The sequence below is a fragment of the Rhinoraja longicauda genome, chromosome 22 (genome assembly GCF_053455715.1).
Source record: "Rhinoraja longicauda isolate Sanriku21f chromosome 22, sRhiLon1.1, whole genome shotgun sequence".
NCBI classification, from domain to species: Eukaryota; Metazoa; Chordata; class Chondrichthyes; order Rajiformes; family Arhynchobatidae; genus Rhinoraja; species Rhinoraja longicauda.
Genome location: NC_135974.1, coordinates 17,564,625 through 17,577,453, shown reverse-complemented (window position 1 = coordinate 17,577,453; position 12,829 = coordinate 17,564,625). Strand labels below are relative to the sequence as shown.

The following is a 12,829-nucleotide window of genomic DNA, read 5'->3' as shown; positions in this document are numbered from 1 at the left end:
AAGTTGGAATATGGCCGTTTAGGTTCAAATAATTCAAATGCAGTTCAAAGCCCCATTGCAGGGCCTATCCTGGACTACATTACAGCACAGGAACAGGTCCATTATGCCCAGTCAAACAAATTAATCTGTCCGTTCTCCACTTCATCTGACACCGGGGTGATGTGCAGATTTGTGTGTCTGAAAATGGTGAATAATTAATTTTACTGCAATTTCTTTAAAAAGTTCACATCAGAAACAGTTGAAAATGGTTGAAGCATTTTATTGTAACAGCATCTTGGATTTCATTGAATTGATCAGAGTGCTACAGTGCAATGAAATGATCACAAGCCACACTGAAATGGAGTAGGCAACAGTAATGACCAGCTTGCCTTGCTTACAAATATGTTACTAACATCTATTTAACTTGTTATAAAGAGGCACACTGCTTATTCCATCAAAGGGAAAAGTGTAGTAATAGAGATACAGCAGGACAACAGGCCATTCAGCCCATTGTGCTGACCATGACCTCCCACTTACAATAATTATACATTAATACCTTTTATTATTGTTCCCCAAATTTACAAGGACTCCTGCTGGATTCTCACTCACCTGCGCACTAGGGGCAATTTATAGTGGTAGAATAACACAAATATCCAGGTATTTGGAATGTTGGTGGAAACCCATGTGGTCAGAGGGAGCAAGTACAAACTCCACATAGATGGCATCCAAGGTCAGAATTGAAACTGGGTCTTCAGTGGCTCCACCACTGTGAGGCAAGGTGAACTTCCAGGAATAGTCATCATCTCAAGCAGAGTGTGGTATTATAGGTCCACCACTGATCACCTAGTAAATGGCAGTTCTGCTCCCCCCTGAACCCCCCCCCCCCCCGAAAATGTAGTGCTGGGGGGGAGGGGGTGAGGTGGCCGATCTCAACCTCATTGGGACTTGCATGCCAATTAGCGGCTTGAATATGCCCCCTGCGATCAGGGCTTTGGAGTTCTGGCCCTACCGGAGCCGGCAGATCCGTTCCCATAGCCGACTTTGCAGGTTAGTATTGTGACTCCCTCCAAGGCCGTGACCTCTTAAGTGGTACACCGCCTATATTAGCGATTAATCATTTTTGCAAATGTACAAATGATGATCTACCATTCTGCCCCATAATAATCTTTCCATTGGTGAAGAACAGCAGATCCTGAAGTGGATACAGTTGCAGGTAAACCAGTATTGTTGAAATGACACCAATCAAGATAAATGTGGTTTGAAGATTGTAACCGTGAATTGGCAGACAAAAGTAGTGGAATAAAAAATTCATGCAATTGGGTGGGTAAAACTGATTTCCTTCCGAACCTGGTCATAAAATATCCCACATTTCAAATTTATTCACAAATCTTTTCTTTTTGCTAATTCGGGATAAAGCCCCAATAATGAATGTTACAGTGAACGCAAGCTCAGACAACATATGGACGCCTCAATGAATTTTCTCTATTCAAAGATATGTTTAAAAAGACAGGAGTCCACATGGCCATCTTGTCACTGGTTTTTAATCAGTTTGTGGCTCTTCAATGCATCAATTCAAAATGACTATCTTATGGTTGAACATTAAGTGGTAACCCAACAATGGTTTGCTCTTTCTACTTTTAGGCTCCTTAATAATAATGCTTGATGATGTGAAATTCAAGCTAAGCATGCTAAAACTAAAAAAATGTTCAAGATTAAAATAATCAGATTTTACTTTACAGCCCAAAAGATAAACAAAGTGACAAGCAGGCTTGTTGCTGACATAATGTACATTGTAGATCATCAAGAGTGCAGTCCTGACCTCCCATCATCCACTTTAGACATTTAAACTATCTTTAATCGGATTTCAATGTTATATCTTGCACTAAATGCTGTACCTTCATCTATCTGTGCACTGTGGACGGCTTGATTGCATTCAGGTCTCGTCTTTTCTTTGACGGGTAGCACACAAACAAAAGCTTTTCAGTGTACCTTGGTGCAATGAACTAAACTAAAACATGGAAATGGTAAATGTAGTGATTTTAGCTGGTTCCTGCATTTTCAATGCACAATCTTCAAGCTCCTCCTTACTTATGTGCCAAAAGCAGGATATAAATCTGTTAAAACATGAAGAAAAAAAACACTGATTGTTCCATTTATCTGCACTAAAGACAGCAGTATCCGACCTTACTCTCGCCCACGTAGAAAATCCCCTTACCAAGATGCTTTCACTCAAGTCTCAAGAGCTCTACGTCAAATGTCAAAGTTGCATGAGGTGGAATGACACCAGGATGGCCAGGAGCTCCATATGCATAGTCAGGGGTGCAGGTCAGCTTGGCTCTCTGCCCAACACTCATCTAAAACAAAAATCAAAAATCAAGTTCATAAGTTTATGCACACCCTTCTGCATCATCTAGCTAGGTATACCCAAACCCAGGACCCACAAATCTGAACTATTTTGTAAAAGAATATTGACTCTCCATTGTAATGCTGAAAATGACTTGTTAAGTCTAGGAAGTAGTCTATACTCAGATGTGAACACTCATGGTGTTAAAGAGGAGCAGTTTCTCTGATTTGTTACTAAACATTGCAAAAATAAATCATCGGGTTATTACACTGCTGTTTGTGGGTTGGGTGTGTGCAAATCGAAGGCGGGTGAAGCACTTTAGCTATAAAGTGCTTCAGATTGTACCGAAATCATGAAAACCGCAAGACTTTAACTTATATGACTTTGTTGGTGTGTTAGTTAATTCCTTAACGCAGGGAGTGATAGGTGCCTGGCACACACTGCCTGGGGAAATGGTGGAAGGAAAACTAATAGCAAAGTTTAAGAGGGACATGGGGAACGGCATGGAATGGAGGGATATTACTCAAAAGCAGGCAGATGCGAGGTTCAAATTGGCATAATTGTTAGCACAGATATTGTGGACCGAAGGTCTTATTCCACGTTCTAATCACACAGCATGGAAACAGGCCCAATGTCAACACAGACCAATGGACACACTTCCCTATTAATCCCATCTCTTAAGAACTTGGTCCATAACCTTATAAATCTGGCTGATTCAAGTGATTATCTAGTCACTTCTTAAACGTTATCAGCGACTCTGCTTCCACCACTCCCCAGGAAGTGCATCCCAGGTACTCACCACTCCCTCGGTAGAAAATGCCTTCCTCAGATCTCCTCCAAATTACTTCCCCTAAACCTATGTTCTCTAGTTTTATATACTTTTATAGGCTAAAGACAGTGCACATGACAATAAACTAAAAGTTGGGATTGAATTTAGTTTGCCGGAACTGTGAAGTCGCATCCCTACTTGCTGGGTTACTGTGCCACCTGTTATAATGTATTTAAATGGGAGGTGTATGCAACTGAAGTGTACCCAGATCTGTAACTCATGATTACTTCAGGAGTCCCAGTAGACACAAAACTCGTCAAAGACTTTATACAGAAGTACAGCGATGTGATACAGTGAAGGAGTGTGAAGTTCTGATCAGATTTCTCTATTCAAAAACTCATGCCAATTAAGCAATTCCCACAGGAATGGAGTTACTTTAATAGTAAACTTTAACTCATTTGTTTTAGTTTTTGAGATACAGCGTGGAAACAGGACCTTCAGTCCATTAAGTCTGCATCGATTAAAGATCACACTAGTTCTATTCAACACACTAGGGACAATTTACAGAAGCCAATTAACCTACAAACTTCCATGTCTTTGGAATGTGGTAGTTTAGTTTAGTTTGGAGATACAGTGCCCAAACAGGCCCTTTAGTCCACCGAGTCCAAGGCGACCAGTGATCACCTCATTGACACTATCCTACACATGAACTAGGGATTACAATTTTACCAAGCCAATTAACCTACAAATCTTTGGAGTGTGGGAGGAAACTGGAGCACCCAGAGAAAACCCACTCGGTCACAGGGAGAACATACAAACTCCGCATAGACAGCACCCGCAGTCAGGACCGAACCCGGGTCTTTGGCGTTGTGAGACAGCAACTCTTACTGCTGTGTCACCCTGGTGCCTACGGCATAATTAATTTTTGAAAGGAGAATTAAAGTCTTTTTATATTACTTTTCACATAAAACCAATTCTTGTCTATCTTGGGTATCATAAATTTCCTCAGTAAATTGGGAAGCAGCTCAAGGTCCCACAGGAAGAGCAGACTTCTGCTTGAAATCATTAACCAGTCACACCCACTGAAAAAAACATGTACACAGCCAATGAGAACCCGAGAGGAATGTGGAATAACATTCCACACAAATAATCTGTTGGCATTTAATGTAAACTGTCACTTGAATTAATTTCACTTGAGCAAGTCAGGAAAAATATATGGTACAAGAACTGATGACTTCAGAAAGGGTGCATAAAAAAACCAATTCAATAAATGTTTTTAAAACCTGAGTTAATCCTTCATCCCATCCTTTGATGACCTCATTTTGACCAATTTTAAATTTAAATGGCTTATCTCGGTCCCGGGAGGAATCAAACTTTTTCCCATCCATCAGTGAACCTGTTAGTAACGACAGCAGCAAAACGTTAGCAAGATCAAAACGAAAACACACGATAATTTTATACTCTGCGTTGACCAATGAAATCAAGCATGCTGCACGCTTCTTTACCATCCTATCCACTTTCAGGAGTGATGGACATGGACCCCTAAGCTCCCTCTGTACATCAATCCTCCTGCCCATTCACTGCATATACTGAATATTTTCTTCTTGCATTTGACTTCCCAATACACATCACCTCACACTTATACATGTTAAACCTCATCTGCCATTTCTCCGCCCAAATTTCCAACTGATCCATATCTGTTGACAATCTGCTTCACTATCCACCACTCCACTGATCTGCGTCAACTACAAATTTACTAACCATCTACGTTTTCATGCAAGTCATTTATTAATATTAACAGATATACCATCACTGATCCTTGCAGACCACCGGTCACAACCTGCAGTTAGAACTGTACCCAACTGGGACCTTCGTCAGAAATAGGTTCACCTCTACCTTGGAATCTACATGCATCCAAGACAATTTAGAATAAGTTATATTTATTGCTTATTTCCTGCCGATGTGTTTTGCATCAATTATATCTGATCTATCATGGTCCAATTTACTTAGAATAAGTTATCTTTTATTGAAAAATTTACTAATGTTGTGTTTGTGAAGCTAATGTCTTTGCATTATCATGGTCTAATTTACTTAGCATAAGTGTTCATATATTGTACAGTTTGTCTTTTTGCATTTAATGTGCCTGCAAAGCTGCAGCAAGTAATACTTTCAATGTTCTGGTTCCCATGCCAAATAAACACTCTTGATCTCGAACTCCAACAAAACTTCAAACTTTCTTAGTTGCACTAGGAACTTTGGGCTATGTTTTGTCCTGTGCTATAGGGGGATTGCATAGAAGGCCATAAGGTCAAAGGGCGTGACGCACGGAGTCGCTCAAGCCACCTGGACTACATGGCAGCTTCCGGCATACACTAGTAACACGTGCAACACGTATGTTCTTACCTTGGAAAAAAACGCCAAAATGGTCAATTTTTGTGCTGTACAAAATTGTGGAAATAGGGGTAACCGTGAGAGATATTTATCGTACTTCAGAATTCCAAAGGTGAGGAAAAATGATGGTAGAGAGAAGCGAGAGCTGAAGGGACAACAACAGCTAAAGTGCTTGGCGAACATTGGCCGTGCAGAGGTGGTGGGAAATGGGTGTTTGAGGCGAGCGGCGGTTGGAGATGTCGGGCTGAGAAGCGGTCGCCGGCAACGAGGATGGAGATGCAGAGGGGAAAATGGGGAAGAAGCTGGAGGATCCGGCGGAGGAACCGGGAGAAGGGCTGCAAAGCCTGCGGACGCAAGAAGCAGCTGGGAAGAAGTCTGGCCAGCTGACGGGAGATGGGGAAATGCGGCCGGGAAAGGAGGCAGGAGAGCAAGGCCAAGAAGCAGGGGGCCGCCGACTGGCCGGGGGAAGAGGAACTGGGGAGAGGCCGATCGGCAGCGGAGGCCGAGTAGTAGCGAGAGGTGGGTCGGGCGCTGGGAGCCGATGCGGAGGACCAGGGCACGGCTCGTCTTGGCGGCCCCAGCCTCGAGGTGTTGAGCGCCGGCCAAGTGGAAATGGAGCCCGGCAGACGGAAAGGGTGAGCGGGGAGAAGGGCCAGCAGGAGCAGCGAGGGGCCAAAGAGCCACTAGAAGCGAGGCGTGGAACAGGGGCGCCGAGCCTGGAGAAGCGAGGAGCGCAGGAACTCGGAGAGGCAGCGGGACACTTGGAGCGCCGGGAAGGAGCCGGAGACGCACTGATGGGAGAAAACCAACCAGAGGGTTCGGGGGAAGCCAAGCTGCAACAAAGTGCAGCCACAACATTCAACTGCAACACCCTCTCAAATTAGGAACGACGAATCGTTCCACAACAGAAATCGTTCCAAACATAAAATAGAAGAAAAAGACTAAGCAAATATCCCAACTCTTCAATCCATAATTTGTTCTTGAATTATTATTTGACAAAATATACATTTTAATTTTTCTTCTTTAATGCCTACTCACAATTATTTACATTCAATTATTTATTTATGTCCATGGAATTCAGTTCTGGCAGTTGGGAAATGTCACGGGATTTCTCAGCTTCAGGCACTAAGTAAGGGTCAATACCAATCAAGGAGACTTTTTGGACATATTAAGTGCTTACCCGAAGTTCACCGCTTGCACTTCAGAAGGTGTTGCTTGGCAACAGTACGGGTCAGGGGTCGCGACCTCACCTGCCGTGCAATACCCTATACCAGGATCACATCCCCAAGATCCACTCCCTGCCCACCCCTGGATTGGTATGCATCACTCCCTGGGGGGGCTGGCATGCACAATCGCAGACTCTACACACATTACCCGCTGCACTCACCCACATAGTGCACCACACAGACTTGGCCCGTCTTGGGAAAGGTCCGCCCTGAAAGAGAAAAACAACCACGGGTTACATCGACAGCGCCCCAGGCTGTGGGCCTCGCATCACCAGGAGTGAGATAAGAAGCAGCCGTCGCCACAGCCGCTAGTGCGATGGGCCTGAAGCAAAGATAAGAGTGGAGCGAGATAGACCACTCGACCCTAAAAACCGCAGTAGGTCATGGGTAAATTTCAGTGCCGTTTTAGTAAGCAGATTCTGTGAGCTAGATTGAGCAGTGTTCACAACTCTCTGCGATTTCTTCGTATATAAAATGTTTGCAAACAATTATTTCTGTTCAACTTCTTGGATAAGTTGAGTTATAACTATTTCTTGAAGAGTTGCTGCTTCGTGATCTTTAAACTTTGGATGTTACTGATTGAATATTTGCACTAGAGATCCTGTCTGTATCAGGTCAATCGATTTATCGATTCCTGCATCTCCAATTGCAAGAAGCAAAAAGACATTTAACTTTATACTTCGAGCCAAGAAAATTTGAATTGATAAATTGATTAGTTAAAAACCATTGACAGCCACTAAAATGACCAATGCTGCCTGACGTGGTACAGAAGCACGAATCCAATTCAAATAGACATGTGGTGGAGTAAATCACCGGATTAGGCAGCATCTCTGGAGAAAAAGAATGGGTGATGTTTCAGGTTGGGACCCTTCTTCAGACAAGGGGGGGGGGGGGGGGGGGAAGGTGAAGCGTTGGTATAAATCACGACCTGATCTTTTCGTTGGTTAGCTGTTATGCAAAACAGCGCAACCTTGTATGCCTCGCACACAAAATTATGTAAATCTTACCATGAATGACAGAAATATAAAGTGTTATCCTGGTTTATGAAGTTCAATTTTGAATGATTTAAATTGAGGGGGTTGGTGCAATATACTACTAACCCACAAATGTGTCGATATGAGATATTCACATTTGAAAAATCCATAAATCACAAAAAAACAAGGTGCCTATGTTATTTGACCAATTTATTTACAACAGTTAAAAATTTAAATATGATTTTTTTACAGATTGGCGGGTAGTGGGCAAGGATCATGTTAATACATGTAACTCATTTTTCACAAAAGTGAGGGTTAGCAATATATTGCACCAACCCCCTCAATTATATGTTAAATTCAAAACTAAACTATGGTAGCAATGTACATTTTTCATGTCTAAAACTAGCACTTCTGTATCAGTGTAGGTATGTATGCATTACATTTTATTACATTAGTATAGAATAAAAAAATATCTTGACATGTCTTCATAGGGGGAAGGGGAGAGGAGGGAGAGAGAGAGAGAGGGGGAAAGGGGGAGAGGGGAAGGCGGAGAGGGGAAGGCGGAGAGGGGGGAAGGGGGAGGGGGAAGGGGAGAGGGGAAGGGGGAGAGGGGGAGAGGGGGAGAGGGGAAGGGGGAGAGAGGAAGGGGGAGAGGGGAAGGGGGAGAGGGGAAGGGGGAGAGGGGAAGGGGGAGAGGGGAAGGGGGAGAGGGGAAGGGGGAGAGGGGAAGGGGGAGAGGGGAAGGGGGAGAGGGGAAGGGGGAGAGGGTGCTGGTTTGGGCCCAACGCAACGGGTCCAACGGGTCCAGTTGACTGCACAAAAGGGGGCTGGGGAGGAAGGATAGGAGGGTAATGGGCTGAATCAGTAAGAAAAAATAAAATCCGAGGGATTAAGCAGGGGGGAAAACATTTACAAAGAAAAATAACAAAAATCTGTGAATTGATAGATGGGATATATTCTACATTTGTATGGTATCATCACACATACTGTTCCCTCACAACACTGATTACACTGCGAGAGGTATAACAGACGGCGGGCTTGCTTACTAAAATGGCGGACTTTCCGCTCCGTTGCGTACTACACTTCAGTATAGGTGATTTCGACGGAGTGGTCCATCTTGCTCCGCTCTATTATCTTTGGCCTGAAACTTACCGTCTCCCGGGGTAATGGTCTCCAGCTCGATGCCCATGGTCCGCCACCGCTCTCTCCGTGCTCCCACCACAACACCGGAAACCGGCGAGTGGGCCTTAGCGCTGCCCACCAATGGGAGCCGCCGCCCGGCTGCCGAGCTGTCAATCAGGGGTCGTCAGTTGACCGCGCGCTGATGGGGCGGGACATCGGGCTGGCGCCAAGCTGCGCGGCGCGGCTCCCCCCCCTCCCTAATGAAGCAAAGAACCTTCTGGAAGCCGCGGCCTGAGGTAAATGGTGTCCGGTCGCCCACCGCGGATAAACTTGAATTCGCCAGCAGCCCCACTGCCGATACGTTAGGTTTTATATTAAAAATAGGACGTTAGGTTAGGAAGGGAACTAATGGGCGTTTAGTGAGAGTTAGAGAGGCTGAATGGACTCTGGATGTCGTTGCACGAATTGCCCCTCCTGCGGGTAAGGCGTTATCCAGACGTCGTGTGGGGAATGGACAACAGGGTGCGCAGTACACAAGAACACATGTCGGAGACGCTTCCAGTGGTGTTGTAAAGACCTGGGGAGAATTCGCCTTCTCGTAATTAATAAAATGATCTGCCTCCAATGGGAATAAAAACAATTGTAGATATTCATTCCCTCCGAAAGAGGGCGCAGAGATCCAGCAGGGGCGTGCACCCACAAAAAGGCGCAGAATAATAACAACATCCCACTTTCTGCTTTGTTTTAATAACCTGGGGAGAATTTGCCTACTTGTATTTTTTTTTATTAAATAAAAAATTGATTCACCTCGAAGGAAAATAAAAACAATCACAGGTACGGTGAATATGAAGGCGGAAATGCTGGAAACACGCAGATGGTCGGGCAGCCTCTGTGGACACAGGAGAGACTGAAGATGCTGGAATCTGGAACAAATAAACTGCTGGAGGAACTCAGCCAGTCCAGTGCATTTGTAAACTGCAGGTGCTGGTTTACAAAATCAGACACAAAAGTGCTAGAGTAACGCAACATGTCACACAGCATCTTTGGAGAACGTGATTAGGTGACATTTTGGATGGGGAACCGTCTTTAGACTGTTAGGGGAGGGAGGAAAACTGGAAGAGAGGAGGTGTGGGACAAAGCCTAGCAAGTAATGGGTAGATATAGGTGAGAGGGTTTTGATAGGTAGATGGACAAAGGCAAGAGTAGAAAAGAAAAAGGAAGAGACAAAAGGATTAAAGAGTTGCAAATTGTGAAGTTAGAGGAATGAAAGTGGAAGAATGGAAAATAAATAGGTGAGTCGGGGGGGAGTTTAATGATCTAAAATTGGAGAATTTGGTGTTCATACCATTGGGTTGTAGTTGACCCTTGTCCAAGTGGAAACATGCTATTCCTTGAGTTGTATAAGAAGATAACTGCAGATGCTGGTACAAATCGAAGGTATTTATTCACAAAATGCTGGAGTAACTCAGCAGGTCAGGCAGCATCTCGGGAGAGAAGGAATAGGTGACGTTTCGGGTCGAGACCCTTCTGAATTCCTTGAGTTAGTGCATGGCCTCACTCTGGCAATGAAGCAGGCCTATAATGGAAAACCTCATCTTGTGAGTAGATGCAGTAGAGAAGGAGAAATTGGGAGTAGGGGATAGCATCATTGCAAGAGGCAGGATGAGAAGAAGTGTGGTCCAGATAATTGTGGGTCAATGGGTTTATACTAGATGCCAGTCGATAGTCTGTCCCCTGTGATGGAGACAGATCAAAAAAGGTGAGAAGTGTCTGAGATAGTCCAAATGCATTTGAGGGTATTCTTCAGACTGAAGGGTCCCAACCTGAAAATTTCCACAAGGAGCTGATTGTTGGCTTCAGGAAGGGAAAGCTGAGGATCCATGAAACTGTCTTCATCAACAGGACAACATTTGAGAGTAAATTGGTTCAGGTTTCAGGGTATTTCTCTGACCTTGTCCTAACGCATGGAAATAATTGCAAAGAAAGCCTATTAAGTAGTTACTGATGCCTGAAAGCCATGACCTCCATGTTCAAGAATGGCTTCTTCCCAGCATCCGTCAGGTTCTTCCAACTCTGCACACCCCTTATCACAGCCTTGCCTCAGCCCCAATCTTGTTTTGTTTTGGTTGCATTACAATCTGGTTTTGTGTTACTTTGGTCTGATTACCCAATTTTAAGGACTATTAATTTATTGTATTGATTATTGTATATTGTGTATTTTCTATTTATGGACCTGTAAAGTTGCAGCACATAAGAATTTCATTGTGCAAGATGACAATTAAACACTTTGCACTGTTGATTGCCTTCTTCACTGTCCACTTATCCATCAATTTTTGTGCCATTTGTAAATTTACAAACCAACACATCCACATTCTTATCCAAGTCCTTTGTATATAGTCACAAGCAACATAACACAGATCCTTGCAGAACACCACTCGTTCTCCAGCCAGTAAAACACCCGCCCACTACCCTCCATCTCTGGGTAAGCTAGTTCTGAAACCAAATTACTGCAGTTACTTGCCTGAGTTACTCCATGAGCACCTCCCAAGATGCTGTTTGGCAGGCACAATGGCACTGGTGTACTCTAATGGCCATAGGATCAGCAGACTGACTTAGTCCATGAATGTGATGCTTGTGCTGGATCTCAAGTTCATGAACTGATATTAAAATAACGCCTTTCACACAGGATTTTCTAAATAACTTTACAAATGATTTTTAAAATTTGTATTTGGTAGGTGGCAAAGCAAGCATTTCCTGTCCATTCCTCATTCCCTCTAAATCATAGGCTGTAGCACAGAAGGATGCCATACACAATATACAATAATCAATACAATAAATTAATAGTCATTAAAATTGGGTAATCAGACCAAAATAACACAAAACCAGATTGTAATGCAACCAAAACAAAACTTTTTTAGTCAGAGAGCTGTGAATCTGTGGAATTCTCTGCCTCAGAGGGCAGTGGAGGCCATTTCTTTGAATACATTCAAGAGAGAGCTAGATAAAGCTCTTAAGGATAGCGGAGTCAGGGGGTATGGGGAGAAAGCAGGAACGGGGTACTGAATGAGAATGATCAGCCATGATCACATTGAATGGCGGTGCTGGCTCGAAGGGCCGAATGGCCTACTCCTGCACCTATTGTCTATTGACTGAACATGTCTGCCAGCTCCCTACTAAAGAAACTCACTAATTCCTTCTCTTTAACCCCATCACCCTCACCTTCCCCCCTTTTCAGTTTTCCATAGTCTTGCCATTTTTTCCCTCTTGAAGACTACCATGGAACTCACCTCCAGCGCATCTGCAGCCAGATTCCAACAAAATGCTTATTGTAACAAAGATTTCTCCTTGTGTTGTCTTATTTCTCTTCCACTTTATTCTACATCTGTGACCTCTAGACCTCAACCCCTTCAACGAATTTAATAGCTTGATTATTCACTATTTTATATATTTCTATTAGATCTCTACCAGCCTTCTCTTTAAATAAATCAGTTCCAGCACCTCTAATCTATCCTTTTAACTGTAATCTCCAACCCAGGAACCATTGTAAATCTTTTCTGGACCCTCTGTAATAATCGTTACACCCTATAAATGAGTTGACCAGACTAAAAATAGTAGTCCAGTTGAAATCAGGCATCACAGAGGGGGAGCAATGGGAGAGGGTCTCACAGAACTCCCGTTGGAGAGAGGAGGAAAACTTCTTCAAAAAAGGCATACCATGAAAGATTTAGCAGTGGAGCAAATTGTGTCCTTTTGTGTATTAACCAGCTTCTTCAGGTCTTAGTTTCTACATTTAGACTGCTTCACTATGACATTTCCTCATGGTATGTCTACTTTGAAGAATTCCTCTCCAGGAGTTATGAGACACTCATTGCAGAGAGACAGAGGGGTATAAAATGAGGGTAGAAACAATAGGTAACAAGGTGAAAAGTATAAATGGCAGGCAGACAAATCCAGGGCAAAAATCAAAAAGGACCACTTTGCAACATAATTATAAAAGGGGCAAGAGTGTTATAAAAACAAGCCT

At 43.6% G+C, this 12,829-nt stretch overlaps 1 protein-coding gene across 1 annotated transcript; it reads right to left on the bottom strand.

Moving 5' to 3' along the window:
• Nucleotides 1-238: 238 nt before the first annotated feature.
• On the bottom strand, nucleotides 239-9,319 carry LOC144604440 (peptidyl-prolyl cis-trans isomerase FKBP1A-like). The gene is made up of 5 exons (XM_078418861.1): nucleotides 8,836-9,319; nucleotides 6,871-6,918; nucleotides 4,376-4,488; nucleotides 2,195-2,333; nucleotides 239-2,093 (listed from the first exon to the last, which is right to left on the bottom strand). Exons 1-4 carry the CDS (start codon nucleotides 8,870-8,872, stop codon nucleotides 2,205-2,207), a joined length of 327 nt encoding a protein of 108 aa, XP_078274987.1. The 5' UTR covers nucleotides 8,873-9,319; the 3' UTR covers nucleotides 239-2,093; nucleotides 2,195-2,204.
• Between the last annotated feature and the right edge of the window lie 3,510 nt (nucleotides 9,320-12,829).